The sequence below is a fragment of the Macaca nemestrina genome, chromosome 15, assembly GCF_043159975.1.
Source record: "Macaca nemestrina isolate mMacNem1 chromosome 15, mMacNem.hap1, whole genome shotgun sequence".
NCBI classification, from domain to species: Eukaryota; Metazoa; Chordata; class Mammalia; order Primates; family Cercopithecidae; genus Macaca; species Macaca nemestrina.
This window is the reverse complement of record NC_092139.1, coordinates 88,535,377-88,553,338: the sequence shown is the minus strand read 5'-3', so window position 1 is coordinate 88,553,338 and position 17,962 is coordinate 88,535,377. Positions and strand designations below refer to the sequence as shown.

The 17,962-nt window shown below is 48.5% G+C and overlaps 2 protein-coding genes across 6 annotated transcripts in view; both read right to left on the bottom strand.

The window, feature by feature from the left end:
- Positions 1 to 742: 742 nt before the first annotated feature.
- LOC105480646 (immunoglobulin lambda-1 light chain-like) overlaps positions 743 to 17,962 on the bottom strand; it is a 73,328-nt gene continuing 56,108 nt past the window's right edge. Inside the window, 3 exon segments of the mRNA XM_071080092.1 lie at positions 743 to 1,691; positions 1,693 to 1,873; positions 3,250 to 3,287. Of these exon segments, the coding sequence (XP_070936193.1) occupies positions 1,559 to 1,691; positions 1,693 to 1,873; positions 3,250 to 3,287 (352 nt within the window). The 3' untranslated portion in view covers positions 743 to 1,558.
- The window catches only part of LOC105480773 (putative inactive beta-glucuronidase protein GUSBP11), a 29,253-nt gene continuing 14,538 nt past the window's right edge, over positions 3,248 to 17,962 (bottom strand). For 4 of the 5 annotated variants that reach the window (XR_011613912.1, XR_011613913.1, XR_011613909.1 and 1 more), the window contains 2 exons: positions 9,734 to 9,812; positions 3,248 to 3,368 (listed from right to left, as the gene is read on the bottom strand). The gene's annotated coding sequence lies outside the window, so the exon portion shown is untranslated. Of the gene's footprint in view, positions 3,369 to 9,733; positions 9,813 to 10,394; positions 10,413 to 17,962 lie in introns of those variants that run through there. The other variant, XR_011613920.1, reaches the window with a different exon arrangement.

Below are 17,962 nucleotides of genomic sequence, written 5' to 3'. Positions count from 1 at the left end.
AGTCAAACAGGAGCCATCGGAGAGACTCCCTAGGATGCCCTGAGTGTCCTTCCTTGGCCCCACCAACAGAAACACAGGCCTGACCACTAGTGGTGCCCCCAACCCTCGAACACCCTGCTCAGCAGGAACCATGCAGGAGGGACTGGGTGTGGCTGGGCCATGCTCTCTCCCCCCACACCTTCTTCTCAGAGAGCAGCTGGAGCCCCAGACCCAGGGAGCCTCACAGAGAAATTCCCATCACAGGACCTGGTTTTCCACCTGAGGCTCAGGATTCAATGAAGTGTTTCCCAAAAATGATGCTTCCTCCAAAGATGGTCAGTGACTTTCTGTGCCAAGCATCTGAGAAAATCTCCATGTCCTAGGACTGCCAGGCAGTCACCTGTGCACATGTCGGAACCCAAATCCCATCAACAGTGAGGCCTTGGGTAAAACACATTCCCATTTTTAATTATGATGAGATGCCTGGCCTCAGCATTGAAAACACCAACTTCCCTCGAGCAGACTTGTTTAATCTCTTAGAAATGATGGAGCACACCAGCCTGAACAACTGGTGAAACCCTGTCTCTAATAAAACTACAAAAATTAGCTGGGTGTTGTAGCATGTACCTGTAATCCCAGCTACTCAGGAGGCTGAGGCAGGAGAATTGGTTGAACCTGGGAGGCAGAGGTAACGGTGAGCTCAGATCGTGCCATTGCACTCCAGCCTGGGTGACAGAGCGAGACTCCATCTAAAAATAAAATTAAAAAAAAAAAAAAAATTATGGAGCACCTATTGCCGTTCTTGCACTTGTTCCTGGGGAGCTCAGAGCCTATCTTTTACAAGTGTCCTGAGCCTCTTGCAGGCCTTTCATGTGTGTTTCCTTCCTGACTTCCTCCTATTTTTCTCACACCTCTGAACCTGCTGTCAGGTGAAAAATCAAGGTGGGCCCCAAATTTAAGAGCTCATGAATTTGATGGTGTGGGAGTGTCCTAGACAGTCCAGCCCTTGGGGGTGTGGAGTTGGGCAGAGAGGAAGGAGGGCATTCCAGGGGCCAGAGCCAGAAGCAGAGGGACTCCAGGCCCAGAGTAGGATTTCCAGGCTGAGGAAAGAGAGGCCGTGGGTCGGGGGAAGGTCCAGATCAGGACAGGGACAGAGGGTGTATCTGGAGGCTCAGCCAGAAATAGCTCCCTCCAAAAAGCAGGCAGCCAGTTGGAGGGTGAGCTGCAAGGAGGAAGGGGAGGTGGGAGAGAATGGATGGACTGGTGTTCAGTGAGCCGACTCCTCCTATCCTGGCCTATTTCCCCAGGGGACACGCCTGGGAGGCTGTGATCCTCTCCTCCTGGCTGCTTTCCCACTGGTGCCAGGATTCCCCCAACACCACACTGAGAACCCAGGAGAAGCATCAAATTATATGAAACATTAAGAAATGAAGGGAGCAGGATTTCTGGTTGACAAAGGATGTTTATTGAGAGTTTTCTGGGTACAGGGAGAAGGGCTGGATGGCTTGGGATGCAGAGAGACCCCTCCCCTGGGATCCTGCAGCTCCAGGTCCCTGTGGATGGGGTGAGGGTTGGGAACCTATGAACATTCTGCAGGGGCCACTGTCTTCTCCACGGTGCTCCCTTCATGCGTGACCTGGCAGCTGAAGATGTTGCGGGACCTCCACTGCTCGGGCGTCAGGCTCAGGTAGCTGCTGGCCATGTACTTGTTGCTGTTTGGAGGGCGCAGTCATCTCCACACCCTGGGTGATGGGGGTACCATCTGCCTTCCAGGTCACCGTCAAGATTCCCGGATAGAAGTCACTCATGAGACACACTAGTGTGGCCTTGTTGGCTTGCAGCTCCTCAGAAGATGGCAGAAACAGAGTGACTGACGGGGTGGCCTTGGGCTGACCTGTGTGGACAGAGGAGGGGGTGAGAGATGGCAGAGGTAGCGTGGGGTGCTGTGGAGCACCTCTCTCTGTCTAAAGTCTCTGGGAGGGTTCGTGGTGTGGTCATCTGGTCCACCCAGGGTCTCTCCCCCCATCTTAATTCCCTCCTTTCCACTAGAGCCCTCTGGAGAGCAGACAACCCTGCACCTTCCTAGGGGCCTTCTCAAGTCACCTTTGCCAGGTGTCCTGGCCCAGTCATTTCCTCTGCAGCCTTGGTTTCCCTGTGTGTACCCAGAGCAGGCTGTGCTCCCTCCTTCTTGGTTTCTGGAGTCTGAGTTTGGAATCTAGGGGTCTCTCCCACAGCACACAAAACTGTCCTGGCAGGGTGTGGGGAGGCCTAAGCCTGGCATGGCCTGGAGCTTCCTGTCCCCTGGGACACCTGGCCCACTCACCTCTCCTGGTGAAGCACGGGCTCCACCCAGACAAACCCTGGGGCTCTGCCGTCGACCCCGTCCCACCAGCCCGACCACAGGACCCTTCACATTGGCTGGGTTCTTGGGGCTGTTCCCCCAGACTTTGGGTCACCGCAGCCCCCATGCCCACCCCCAGACTCTGATGCCCCTGGACTTCACCTGGAGGCCCTGGAGTTCTCTGCACCCCCGTGTACTCCCTGCTAGTCACCTCCTGAGTCTCAGGTGCCCTTCCTCAAAAGAAGGCGGGAGGTCGACCAGTGAACAGAGAGACACTGGGCCCCAGAGGTGACGGGACTCCAGGGACAGACACATCTCTGCCACAAGAGACCCTCTCATTTCTTGTGACTGTCCTGGGAGAGCTGGGCTCTTGGACCTCACCCAGTCTCATCTCTTCCTTGGTGTCCCCATGTCCTCATGACCCAGTACAAGCCACAGAGCTGCAGCCTAGACCCAGAGTCCTCTCTGTGCCTTCCATTCGTCTCCCCTTGGGGTGACCCCTGTGTCCCCAGGCCCCCGTGTGGCCCTCCCAGGCTGCATGAGCATCCAGCCCTCACCTTAGACCCGGGGGTCAGGGGAATGTCTCTAGGCCACTGCAGAGCCCCTCATCAGAACTGGCCTCTATCCTTCACTCAGACATCTGCCCTGGGAGAGGGGAGGAGCCCTGACCCTGCCCAATCCCAGCACAGGCACCGGGACCAGGCTGTGTCCTGCTGTTGGAACCTGAAGGCGGCTGCTCCCACTGTGGGGGCCCTTCCTGCAGGATACCCTGAGACTAGCCCGCTTCCCCCAGACTCCATGGAGAAAGGAAGGGTTCCATGCTTAAGGCTTGGAGGGCAGAGAGGAAGAAGCCCCAGAGAAAGAAAACAGAGTTTTCCAGAGACAGGAGAGGGTCGGACAGGCTGAGGAAAGTTGTGAGCGCCACGTACCTAAAACGGTAGGCTGGGTCCCGCTGCCAAACACATGCCTCGGTGAATTATGCTTGGATTGAAACCTCCCGGGCCAGCACCTGGGGCCAGTCCAGGAGTCGTGCTGGAGCAGGAACCTGCTGGGTGTGAGGGGCACAGGGCTGCAGTGTGGAGGTTGTGACCTAGGCACAGGGCAGGGGGTGCCCAATATCCCAGTAGTGTCTCTGTGCCTGTCCCTTCTCTGCAGCAGGTGCCGCCCACAGCCTTGGAGTCACCCCAGCCTCTGTCCCCATCTCTGAAGCTGTTGGTGCTGATGGCAACCTGGCCCAGTGAGTCCCAGCAACTCCCTGAGTGACACATCCCCACAGGCAGCTGTGCGGTATGCCTGAGGAGTCCTGAGCTGGCTCAGACCTGCCCAACCTCACTTGGCTCCATTTTAAGGGCCTCTGAAATGCGCCACAAGTGTCCCCAGTCAAGCCAGGCTGTCAGGCTGACTTCCTCCCTGGACCAGGAAGCTGGGTCATTCCCGACTCAAAGAGGAGATTCCTCTGCTTTCATATATATCCATGGAGATGCAGCTCAGTCTCACTTTCTTCATGAAGCCTTTTCTGATCATTCATTCCATCTGTCCATCCATCCATCTATGCATCTGTCCACCTATTCATCTGTCTTTGCATTCATCTATCATCTCTCCATTCACCCATCCATCTACCTATCTGCCCATCCATAAATCCATCCTGTCTACCAGGCACTGTTTTGTGTGCTGGGGACCTGGTGTGGTCCCCCATGCTCTCACCCCCATCTCTCCCAGGTCATGGCCAACAAGGCACTCTTCATGGTCATGTCCAAAGTCCTTCTGCTGTACCTGGTGTCTCTGCTGGATGTGACACGGGGCTGGCCCCTCTTTCCAGTGACTCTTTTTCCCTTTGGGGTCTGACTCTCCTTTCCTCTTCCCCTGGCATCTGTTTCTCCATGTCCCATGCCCAGCTGCTGACTCCCTCAGACCCCCACCCAGTCCTCTTTCTTGGCCATCTTCACACTCTGTGACCCCCACTACTACCCACATGGTGAGGCTGGAGTCTATCCCAGCTCCAAACCCTCTCAGCTCCTCCACTGCCTACTGACCATGCCCTACTACCCAACAGGACTCTCAAACTAATCACATCCAGAGGAGATGACCACCTTCCCCCAGCCCAGCTCACTTTCCATCTTCATCTCATCACAATGACCATGGGCGGTCTCAGCCCCTCAGCCAGAAACCTGGAGTCCCTGGAATCAGTCACCTCGCCTCCCACACTGAAATGGCTTCTACGTGTACTTAGCTACTGCATCTAGACATTCCTTTTTTTTTTTTTCTCTCCTTTGAGACAGAATCTCGCTCTGTCACCCAGGCTGGCGTGATCTTGGCTCATTACAACTCTTGCCTCCCAGGTTCTAGGCAATTCTGTCTCAGCCTCCAGAGTAGCTGGGATTACAGGCATGTACCACCACAGCCAGCTAATTTTGTATTTTCAGTAGAGATGGGGTTTCACCATGTTGGCCAGGCTGGTCTCGAACTCCTGACCTCCGGTGATCCGCCCACCTAGGCCTCCCAAAGTGCTGGGATTACAGGCATAAGCCACCGTACCCGGTGACATTCCCTTTAAAGCTGAAAGAAGGCTCAATATAATTAAGAAACAAAAAAAAAACACCTTCTGAGACTCCAAAACCACAAGAAGAGTGAACTTTGCTTTTCTGGATTTTAATCTCAAACTCTCTTTGGTACAAGGATGTGGTGTTGAGCTGGGGCTTACTGGGTGCAAGCTCCCTGCCAGGGGTTCAGACTGGAGTGTTTCTACCTTAGAAGCTGGTCTAGTAATTGGTGATTGGTTTTGTGATGTGAACATAAGATTTTTCTTTGTTTGTTTGCTTATTTATTTGTTGAGACAGGGTCTCACTCTGATACCCAAACTGGAGTGAAGTGGCGCTATCACAACTCACTGCAGCCTTGATCTCCTGGGCTCAAGTGATCCTCACACCTCAGCCTCCTGAGTAGCTGGGACCACAGGCATGTGCTACCACACCCAGCTATTTTTCTCTTAATTTTTTTTTTTGTAGAAATGGGGGTCTCACCATGTTGCCCAGGCTGGTCTCGAGCTCCTGGGCCTCCCAAAGTGCTGTGATTATAGGCATGAGCCACCATGCCCAGCGATTTTTTTTTTTTTTTTTTTGAGACAGAGTCTTGCTCTGTCGCCACGTTGGAGCACAGTGATGCGACCTCGGCTCACTGCAACCTCCGCCTCCCAGGTTCAACTGACAGTCCTGCCTCAGCCTCTAACTAGCTGGGACTACAGGCACACACCACCACACCCAGCTAATTTTTGTATTTTTAGTAGAGACAGGGTTTCACCATGTTGGCCATTATGGTTTCAAACTCCTGACCTTGTGATCCATCCACCTTGGCATCCCAAAGTGCTGGGATTACAGGCCTAAGTCACCCTGCCTGGCCTTTATTTTTTATTTTCAAGAAAAACTTTGTTTTTTGAGATGGAGTCTCCCTCAGTCACCCAGGCTGGAGTGCAGTGGTGGCATCTTGGCTCACTGTAACCTCCGCCTCCCGGGTTCAAGCGATTCTCCTGCTTCAGCCTCCAAGTTGCTGGGACTACAGGCACGTGCCACCAAGGCTGGCTAATTTTTCTTTTTCTTTTTTTTTTTTTTTTTGAGACAGAGTCTTGCTCTGTCACCCAGGCTGGAATGCAGTGGTGCAATCTCAGCTCACTGCAACCTCCACCTCCCGGGTTCACGCCATTCTCCTCCCTCAGCCTCCCGAGTAGCTGGAACTACAGGCACCTGCCACCACGCCCGGCTAATTTTTTGTATTTTTAGTAGAGATGGGATTTCACCATGTTAGCCAAGATGGTCTCGATCTCCTGACCTCGTAATCCACTTGCCTCGGCCTCCTAAAGTGCTGGGATTACAGGCTTGAGCCACCGAGCCCAGCCAGTTTTTGTATTTTTAGTAGAGATGGGGTTTCACCATGTTGGTCAGGCTAGTCTTGAACTCCTGACCTCGTGATCTCCCTGCCTCAGCCTCCCAAAGTGCTGACATTACAGGCATGAGCCACCATCTCCAACCTTTTTTTTTTTTTTTTTTTTCTCCTGACTGAGTCTCATCTGTTGCCCAGTCTGGAGTGCAGTGGTACGATCTCGGCTCACTACAACCTCCGCCTTCTGAGTTCCTGGGTTCCAGCAATTCTCATGCCTCAGGCTCTCAAGTAGCTGGGACTGGAGGCATGCTCCACCATACCCAGCTAACTTGTCTATTTTTTAGAGACAGGGTTTCACCATGTTGGCCAGCCTGGTCTCAATCTCCTGACCTCAAGTGATCCACCCACCTGGGCCTCCCAAAGTCCTGGAATTACAGGCATGAGCCACCACGCCCCGGCCCCAAAAAATCTTTCCTCTTTTAAAATTATGAGAATATAACATTTAAGACAATTAATGAATAGAGAAGTGTATTTAAAAATTGCAATATTGGGCTGCGCTCGGTGGCTCACGCCTGCAATCCAAACACTTTGGGAGGCCAAGGAGAGTGGATCACCTGAGGTCGGGAGTTTGAGACCAGCCTGACCAACATGGAGAAACTTAGTCAGGCATGGTGGCGCATGCCTGTAATCCCAGGTACTTGGGAGGCTGAGGCAGGAGAACTGCTTGAACCCAGGTGGCAGAGGTTGTGGTGAGCCAAGATTGTGCCATTGCACTCCAATCTGGGCAACAAGAGTGAAACTCTGGGCCGGGCGCGGTGGCTCAAGCCTGTAATCCCAGCACTTTGGGAGGCCGAGGCGGGCGGATCACAAGGTCAGGAGATCGAGACCATCCTGGCTAACACGGTGAAACCCCGTCTCTACTAAAAAATACAAAAAACTAGCCGGGCGAGGTGGCGGGCGCCTGTAGTCCCAGCTACTCGGGAGGCTGAGGCAGGAGAATGGCGTGAACCCGGGAGGCGGAGGCTGCAGTGAGCTGAGATCCGGCCACTGCACTCCAGCCTGGGTGACAGAGCAAGACTCTGTCTCAAAAAAAAAAAAAAAAAAAAAAAAAAAGAGTGAAACTCTGTTTCAAAAAAAAAAAAACATTTAGCCTGGTGTGGGTGTGCACCTATAGTCCCAGCTACTCAGGAGGCTGAGGCAGAATTGCTTGAACACGGGAGGCGGAGGCTGCAGTAAGCTGAGATCGTGCCATTGTACTTCAGCCTGGACAACAAGAGAGGAATTCCGTCTCAAAAAAAAGAAGTGTAATATTGGCCAGGAGCCGTGGCTCATGCCTGTAATCCCAGCACTTTGGGAGGCTGAGGTGGGCAGATCATGAGGTCAAGAGATCGAGACCATCCTGGCCAACATGGTGAAACCCCATCTCTACTAAAAATACAAAAATTAGCTGGGCATGGTAGCACACAGCAGTAGTCCCAGTACTCGGGAGGCTGAGGCAGAAGTATGGCTTAAACCCAGGAGGTGGAGGTTGCAGTGAGCCAAGCTCGCGCCACTGCACTCCAGCCTAGCAAAAGAGCAAGACTCAATCTAAAAAAAAAAAAAAAAAAAAAAAAAAAAAAAAAAAATTGATCTCTCACTCTTTCTCCTGCCACGTACAGCCCCATTTCCTTTTCTTTTTCTTTTGCAAGACTCCATCTCAAAAAAAAAAAAAAAAAAGAAGCATATTTTTTGTCTCTCCCTCTCTCTCCTGCTACATAGAGCCCCATTCCTTTTTTTTTTGAGACAGAGTTTCACGCTTGTTGCCCAGGCCAGAGTGCAATGGCACAACCTTGGCTCACTGTAACCTCCACCTCCTGGATTCAAGCAATTCTCCTGACTCAGCCTCCCGAGTAGCTGGGATTACAGGCATGCACCACCACGCCCGGCTAATTTTTTGTATTTTTAGTAGAGACAGGGTTTCTCCACATTGGCCAGGCTGGTTTTGAACCACCAACCTCAGGTGATTCACCCTCCTCAGCTTCCCAAAGTGATGAGATTACAGGTGTGAGCCACCATACCTGGCTCCATTTTTATAATTGCAGTCAAACATACGCAGCATTAATATTTCCACTTAACTATTTTTAAATGTACAGCCCCATGGCACTAAGTACATTCACACTGTTGGGCAACCTTCACCACCATTCATCTCCAGAACTCTTTCATCTTCCCAAACAGAAACTCTAAACCCATTAACTACAGTCCCCCATTCTTCCTTCCCCCTTGCCCTGATAACCTCAAATCTCCTTTTTGTCTATGTGAATTTGCCAATTCTAGGTACCTCATAAAAGTGGACTCAAATGACATTGTCTGTGTCTGGCCTATTTCACTAAGTATAATGTCTTCAAGTTTCATCCATGTTGTAGAAGATTTTTGAAATCAATTTAAAAATAATTAACAATTAAAACCTATTAAGACCTATTCAAAGTAGTACAGCCAGGCGCAGAGGCTCACGCCTGTAATCCCAACACTGTGGGAGGCCGAGGTGGAGGGATCACCAGGCCAGGAGATCGAGACCATCCTGGCTAACACAGTGAAACCCCGCCTCTACTAAAAATACAAAAAAATAGCTGGACGTGGTGGCACGCACCTGTAGTCCCAGCTACTTGGGAGGCTGAGGCAGGAGAATCGCTTGAACCCAGGAGGTGGAGGTTTCAGTGAGCCAAGATTGTAGCACTGTACTACATCCCAGGCGACAGAGCAGGACTCTGTCTTAAAAAAATAAAAAAATTTTAAAAACGTTCAAATGTGGCCTTTGAAAAGTGTGTTGGGTCTGTCAGTATACAGTATATAAAATGTATGAAAGGTAGCGTGTTCCAGAGTTAAGTCTGGAAAGCTGAGGACAATCTGCATATACAGGGCACGCCCTTTCCCTGCACCACAGTATCTTCAAAAATTCTTCCCTCCAATCTTTTTTTTTTTTTTTTTTTGAGACAGGGTCTCACTCTGTCACCCAGGCTGGAGTGCAGTGGCATGATCACAGCTCACTGCAGCCTTGACCTCCTCAAGCGATGCTCCCATCTCAGCCTCCTGAGTAGCTGGGATTACAGATGTGAGCCACTACACCCAGTTATTTTTTATCTTTATTTTTAGAGACAAGGTCCCACAGTGTTGCCCAGCACAACTGGAACTCCTGGGTACAAGCAATCCACCCACCTTGGCCTCCCCAAATGCTGAGATTATAGGCATGAAACACCACACCTGGCCTCCAATCTCTTCAAATTTCAGAACCTTACCTTTCTATCACTGTAACACTGTTTCCCTCACAGGATGCAAGGTTATCATCAAGAAAGGCAGTAAAGATGAAGGTTTCTAGCATTTCTCTCTCAGTCTCATTTGATGCTTGTATCTTATTTTGCATTGCACTTAACATCTTGACATATGGAATACTTGTCAGTTAGGCTTACAACAGCCTTAGAGTGATCATGTGGGTAATCTTGATGAGAGACATGATCATTAAATTCTAACCAAAATGTAGCATCCAAACATAAGACAAATACTTACATGTGATAAATCCTGCATGAAAGAGAGGATAAGGGTGCCCACCTCTGATAATCTGTCCTAGATCAAGGCAGTAAAATTCCTGCAAAGAAAAAAAAAAAGCATGTCTGCCAATTGCTGGCCTGTGTTAGAGAGGGTTCTTTCTAGGGGCATCAGAGGGAATGGAGTGTAATTCAAACTGGAAGCCTTTTAAAGCCAGAGCTAGCTCACCTATTGAGGCTATACCTTTTAACTCCACTCAATTTCAGTAGTCAGGACTCTTGTTGCAAGTGACAGAAACCCCACTCAAACTAGCTTAAGCCTAAAGACAGATTTATGGACTGTCTCATGGAATTCATAAACAAGATAGTTCTGACTATCTCTCAGACCTCATTGGCCTTAAGAACTATGTGGAGCCAGAGACTCAAACACCACTCTCTTCTCTTATCATGTCTCCATTTCTTTGAGATTTGTCCTTATTTCTCAGCAATTCCCCCAATCCTCTAATTCACATAATCTGAAGCATGGTTACAGGGAGCTCCTAAGTTTTATAGTTTGCAATCAGAGAGCCTGGTTCAACTCTCCTTCAGTCTCCTTTCGAAAAATCTGTGTAAGGACATTTATTGGACTGGCCTGGGCAGGTGCATTCCCTTGAATCAATCAGCACTGGGCATAGGACAAGTTCACATGATAATCAGGCAACCTAGAAGAAGGAAGTAAGGAGCAGAGGCAGCCCTTAGAAGGCAAGTAGTGCCAGAACGACATTCCCATGGGTGTTCTCTGCATCAACAACCCTACCATCCTGACGTTTTCTTTTGCATTCATTAATATTTGTGTGAGTCTGGAGAAATATACCATGTTCATGGATTGGAACGCTCAATATTATAAAGATCAGTTCTCCTCAAAATGATTTGTAGATTACGTGTAATTCTTATCAAAATCTAAACATATTTCTTTCTTTTTATTTTTTATTTATTTTTTTGATACAGAGTCTTGCTCTGTCACCCAGGCTGGAGTGCAGTGGTGCAGTCTCAGCTCACTGCAGGCTCCACTTCCCGCATTCACGCCATTCTCCTGCCTCATCCTCCCAAGCAGCTGGGACTACAGGCGCCCGCCACCCCCACCCCCCAGCTTTTATTTTGTTTGTTTTGTATTTTTGGTACAGACGGGGTTTTACGGTTTTAGCTAGAATGGTCTCGAGCTCTTGACTTTGGGATCCGCCCACCTCAGCTTCCCAAAGTGCTGGGATTACAGATGTGAGCCACTGAGTCTGGCCTTTTTTTTTTTTCTTTAATAAACAGTCACCATTAGGATGAATCTCAACATATTTCTTAATAAATATTGACAAGCTGATTCTAATGTTTTTTTTTACAAAGCGTCTTGCTCTGTTGTCTAAGCTGGAGTATAGTGGTGCAATTATGGCCCACTGCAGCCTCAAACTCCAGGGCTCAAGTGATCCTCCCACGTCAGTCTCTCCAAGTGCTAGGACTACAGATGTCTGCCAACATGCCTGGCTAATTCTAAATTTATATGAAAATGCAGGCTGGGTGTGGTGGCTCATGCCTATAATCCCAGAACTTTGGGAAGCAGAGGCGGGTGAATCACCTGAGGTCAAGAGTTTGAGACCAGCCTGGCCTACATGGCAAAACCCCGTCTCTACTATAAAAACAGAAAAAAATTAGCCAAGCGTAGTGGCACATGCCTGTAATCCCAGCTACTTGGGAGGCTGAGACAGGAGAATCACGTGAACCCAGGAGGCAGAGGTTACAGAGAGTTGAGATTGCACCATTGTACTCCAGCCTGGGCAACACGAGTGAAACTCTGTCTATTAAAAAAAAAAAAAGCAAAGGTCCAAGAATAGCCAAAATACTGGCTTGTTCTGAAAGCTCTGGTCTATGAAATAATCCACTTCTTTTTTTGTTGTTTTTTTTTCGTTTGTTTTTGTTTTGAGACAGAGTCTCCTCGCTCTGTTGCCCAGGCTGGAGTGCAGTGGCGTGGTCTTGGCTCACTGCAAGCTCTGCCTTCTGGGCTCATGCCATTCTCCTGCCTCAACCTCTCAATAGCTGGGACAACAGGTGCCCAAGGCCACCCTGGCTAATTTCTTGTTTAGTAGAGACGGGGTTTCACTGCATTAGCCAGGATGGTCTCGATCTCCTGACCTTGTGATCTGCCCACCTCTGCCTCCCAAAGTGTTGGGATTACAGGCATGAGCCACCGTGCCCGGCCAGATGAGATGATCCACTTCTTACTGACTTTAAGATGTGATAAAAGGCCTGGCACAGTGGCTTAGGCCTATAATGCCAACACTGGGAGGCTGAGGTGGCAGGATCACTTGAGGTCAGGAATTGGAGACCAGTCCAGACAACATGGCAGGAGCTTGTTTCTGCAGAAAAAGTTAAAAAATAAATAAATAAATTAGCTAGGCATGATGATACAGCCCCAGCTATCCAGGAGGCTGAGGCAGGATGATTATTTGAGCCCAGGAGTTCAAGGCTATAGTACACTATGTTTACACCACTGCATTCCAGTATGGGCAACATAGTTAGACCTGTCTCTGAAAAAAAAAAATTAAGAAAGAACAAAACCCGGTTGGGCACGGTGGCTCACGCCTGTAATCCCAGCACTTTGGGAAGCTGAGGTGGGCGGATCACGAGGTCAGAAGAGTGAGACCATCCTGGCTAACATGGCGAAATCCCGTCTCTACTGAAAATACAAAAAATTAGCCAGGTATGGTGGTAGGTGTCTGTAGTCCCAGGTACTCGGGAGGCTGAGGCAGGAGGATGGCATGAACCTGGGAGGCGGAGCTTGCAGTGAGCTGAGATTGAGCCACTGCACTCCAGCCTGAGTGACAGAGCGAGACTCCGTCTCAAAACAAACAAACAAAACAAAACAAAAGGAAAGAACAAAACCCTAGTAGAATGCTGCCCATAGCTAGTCTTCACTCAGGAATGCCCATGTGGCCACACAGTAGCTCTCAGGAAAAAAACATCAATTAGTTCATAGATAGAGCAAGGGAACGAACTCATTAGCTTTAGGTCTGTTTTAGGGCAGATGCGGTAATTCTCTAAAATATCATGGAGTTATTCAAGAAGCATTCATTGAGAATGTATTCTGTTTATGTTCCACCCTACTCCTTCTACCTTGGTCTCCAGCATTCTGGTTTTCCAATATCCTTATGCACTGTGCTTTTTTTTTTTTTTTTTTTTGAGACAGAGTCTCACTCTGTCTCTCAGGCTGGAGTGCAGTGGTGCCATCGCAGCTCGCACCTCACTGCATCCTCCGCTCTTGGATTCAAGTGATTTTCAAATTTCAGCTTTCTGAGTAGCTGGGATTACAAGCACTTGCCAAAGTGCCCATCTAACTTTTGTATTTTTAGTAGACACAGGGTTTCACCATAGTGGCTAGGCTAGTGTCAAACCCCTGGCCTCAAGTGACCCGTCCACCACTGCCTCCCAAAGTCTTGGGATTACAGGCATGAGCCACCGCACACAGCCTGCTGTGCTCGCTTTAAATATGGAAATACTGGTATTTTTGTTGGTGTAATACTATTGTTTTGGCCTGAATCTGAAATCTGAATTATTTTGTATTGAGACTATTCATGGAGTTTTTTGATTCACTAAAATTCCAAATTGAACAAGGATATACTTAATTAATTTAAAAATAATTTTTCCAGTCTGAGTGCAGTGGCTCATACCTGTAATCCCAGCACTTTGGGAGACAAAGGCAGGTGAATCATTTGACGTTTGAAGTTCAAGACCAGCCTGGCCAACATGGCAAAACCCCGTCTCTATGAAAAACGCAAAAATTACCCAGCTGTGGTGGCACAAGCCTGTAATCCCAGTTACTCGGGAGGGAGAATCACTTGAACTCAGCAGGCGGAGGCTGCAGTGAGCCAAGATCTCACCACTGCATTCCAGTATGGGTAACAGAGCAAGAGACTCTGCCTCAAATAATAATAATAATAATAATTTTTCCATATTTCACACTTCTATACTTTACTATCTTCAAGAGTCAGAAGATAACACTGACAAAGCAGAGCATCTGATGCGATAATAACTTTTTTTTTTTGAGATGGAGGGGAGTCTCCCTCTGTCGCCCAGGCAGGAGTGCAGTGGCACAGTCTCAGCTCACTGCAACCCGTCTCCCGGGTTCAAGCGACTTTCATGCCTCAGCTTCCAAGTGGCTGAGATGACAGGCACCTGCCACCATGCCCGGCTAATTTTTGTATTTTTAGTAGAGACGGGTTTTCGCCATGTTGGCCAGGCTGGTTTCGAACTCCTGACAGGTGATCCATCCATCTTGGCCCGGCAAAGTGCTGGGATTACATACCTGAGCCACCTCGAACCAGCTACTGATGTACTAATAATATTCTTAACTCTGGTTCAAAGACTTTTTGAAGAAGCAGATAATGAGCATGACAGAATTGAAACTGATTTGGGGAATCGATTAAAATCTACATCTAGGTCAGGCGCAATGGCCCACACCTGTAATTCCAGCACTTTGGGAGGCCAAGACAGGCTGATCACTTGAGGTTAGGAGTTTGAGACCAGCCCAGCAAACATGCTGAAACCCATCTCTACTAAAAATACATTCAATGGGCGTGTTGGTGTGCACCTGTAATCCCAGCTACTCAGGAGGCTGAGCCAGGAGGATCACTTCAACCCAAGAGGCAGAGGTTACAGTGAGCCACGATCACGCCACTGCACTCCAGCCTGGGCAACAGAGTGAGACCCTGTCTCAAAAAAAAAAAAAAAACAAAAAAAAAAAAACAAAAAAAAAACCCATTTATACATAATGAAACCGAAAGATCAAAAGAAAGCAGAATGATTTTTTTGGAGCAAAACACACTGCTTGCTGTCAATAAAAAGATTACAGTCCTAACTTTTCCCCCAAGAATTCTGTCATATAATCTCAAAGTCATCAAAATGAAATGGGATTATTTAAAGATGAAGGAATTAAAGAAAAATATTTGGCCAGGCATGGTGACTAATGCTTGTAATCCCAGCACTATGGAAGGCCGAGGCTGGTGGATCACCTGAGGTCAGGAGGTCAAGACCAGCCTGGCCAACATCATGAAACCTTGTCTCCACTAAACATACAAAAATTGGCCGGGCATGGTGGTGGGTGCCTCTAATCCCAGCTACTCAGGAGGTTGAGGCAAGAGAATCGCTTGAACCCAGGAGGCGGACCATGTGCGCCTGTAATCCCAGTTACCGAGGAGGCTGAGGCACGAGAATTGCTTGAGTTCAGGAGATGGAGGTTGCAGTGAACTGAGATCTCACCACTGCACTCCAGCCTGGGTGACAGAATGAGACTGCCTCAGAAAAAAAAAAAAAAAAACAGTGCTATTTTATCTTGTGTTTTATGATTAAATGTCTACAATTGTCTATTGCACTAAGTTTATTATTTTTATTGTATTAAACTTTAGGTTCATGGGGCACATGTGCAGGTGTGTTCCATGAGTACACTGCAAAATGCTAAGGTTTGGGCTTCCATTGAACCCATCACCCAAACACTGACCATAGTACACAATGAGCAGTTTTTCAACCCTTTCCCTTCCTTCCCTCCCCACCTGTGGAGTTCCCAGTGTCTGTTATTTCCATCTTTATGTCCATTTGAACCAACTGTTTAGCTATTTATTTATTAATTTATTTTTGAGATGGAGTCTTGCTCCTTCACCCTGGCTGGAGGGCAGTGGCGCCATCTCAGCTCACTGCAACGTTCGCCTCCTGGGTTCAAGCAATTCTCCTGCCTCAGCCTTCTGAGTAGCTGGGATTACAGGCACGTGCCACCACACCGGGCAAACTTTTGCAATTTTAGTAGAAATGGGGTTTCACCATGTTGGCCAGGCTGGTATCGAAATCCTGACCTCAAGTGATCCACCTGCTTTGCCCTCCCAGAGTGCTGCGATTGTAGGCACGAGCCACTGCACCTTGCCTATTTTTAAATAACACTTAAATTTTCTTTCATTTTGCTAGTAATTTAGAATACAATTATACAATGATGTTAACTTTTTTTGGGGGGTGGGACAGGGTCTTACTCTGTCACCCAGGCTGGACTGCAATGGCTTAATCATGCTTCCCTGCTGCCTCAAATTCCTGGGCTCAAGTGATCCTCCCACCTCAGCCTCCCAAACAGCTGGGACTACAGGCACACACCACCATGCCCAGCTCATTTTTCTATATTTGTGGAGATAGGGTCTTTCTATATTGCCCAGGGGGGTCTCAAACTCCTGAGCTCAAGAAACCTGCCCGCCTTGGCTTCCCAAAGTGCTGGGATTATAGGCGTAAACCACTGTCCCTGGCCTAATAATGCAGAATCTTACTTAATGCTTCATAGTATGATTTTTAAAGTTTGTATTTGAAATGTATTTACATATGTAGTTTGATCTTTTGAAAAACATTTGAATTCCTAACAGATTATAAAATACTAGTTGTGCCCAGGAGGCGGAGGTTGCAATGAACAGAGATCAAACTGCTGCACTCCAGCCTGGGTGACAGAGCAAGACACCAGCTCAAAAAAAATAGTTGTGTTAGGATTCAAACCAGAGAAGCAGAACCAGTAGGAGAGATACACAGATTCAGATATAGATAAACATATAGTGACACACATCTGCATACATAAGTAAAAGGTTGGCTTCTGACCAGGCACAGTGGCTCACGCCTATAATCCCAGCACTTTGGGAGGCCGAGGCAGGTGGATCACCTAATGGTCGGGAGTTCAAGACCAGCCTGACCAACATGGAGAAACCCTGTCTCTACTAACAATACAAAATTAGCTGGACGTGGTGGCACAATGCCTATAATCCCAGCTACTCAGGAGGCTGATGCAGAAGAATCACTTGAAACCAGGAGGCGGAGGTTGCAGTGAGCCGAGATCGCGCCATTGCACTCCAGCCTGGGCAACAAGAGCAAAACCCCATCTCAAAAAAGAAAATTTTTTTTTCATGAAAAACTTTTTGGAGATAAGGGGTCTTGCCCTACTGACCAGGGTGGAGCACAGTGGCATAGTCACAGCTCACTGCAGCCTCAAACTCCTGGGCTCAAGCAATTCTCCCTCCTCAGCCTCCCTAGCAGCTGGGACTATAAGTGCATACCACCATGCTGACTAACTAAAAGAAAAAAAAAAATTTAGAGAGATGCAGTCTCGCTATGTTGCCCAGGCTAGTCTCATACTCCTGACCTCAAGATCTTCCCACCTTAGCCTCCCAAAGTGCTAGGATGTGAGCCACCATCCCCGGTCCCAATACACCAATACTGATACATTATTATTAACTAAGGTTCGTCCTGATTCAGATTTCTTTACTATTTACCCTAATGACCTTTTCCTGTCCCAAGATCTCATCCAGGAGACCATACTATGTTTAGTTCTTAAGTCTCTTCAGGATTGCTGGAGTGCAGTGAGTGACTCCATCTCGGTTCACTGCAACCTCTGACCACTGAGTTCAAGCTATTCTCTTGCCTCAGCCTCCCAAATTGCTGGGATTACAGGAACCTGCCACCATGCCCAGCTAATTTTTTTTTTTTTAAGAGGGAGTCTCCCTCTGCCACCCAGGCTGGAGTGCAGTGAGGCGATCTTGGCTCACTGCAACCTCCGCCTCCTGGGTTCAAATGATTCCCCTGACTCAGCCTCCCAAGTAGCTGGGATTACAGGTGTGTGCCGCCACTCATTGCTTTTTTTTTTTTTTCTTTTCGAGACAGAGTTTGAGATGGGGTTTCACCATGTTGGCCAGGTTGGTCTAGAACTCCTGACCTCAGGTCATCCCCCTACCTGAGCCTCCCAAAGTGCTGGGATTACCGGTGTGAATCACCCACCCAGTATGGCTAGCTTTTTTTTTTCTTTCTTTCTTTTTAATGTGGTAGCTCGGGTCTTGCTATGTTGCCCAAGCCTCCAAAAGTGCTAGGATTATAGGCATGAGTCACCGCTCCTGGCCTAGGAGGTCACTGTGATACCCTGTTTAAGGGGATGGGGCCTGGACAGGGCAGAGGCTGCGGTGGGAGCCCCCTCTTCCCTTCCCATCTATGACTCTCACTGCCCTTACCCAGTTTTCTCCACTTCCAGTTTTTTTTTTTAATTTTTTATTTTTAGTTTCTTAGAGACTGGGTCTCACTCTTGTCCAGGCTGGAATGCAGTGGTGTGATCATAGCTCACTGCAGCCTCTGTTCCTAGGCACAAGTGATCCTCTCACCTCAGCCTTACAAGCAGCTGAGACTATATGCATGGGCCACCATGCTGGGCTATTTTACTATCTGT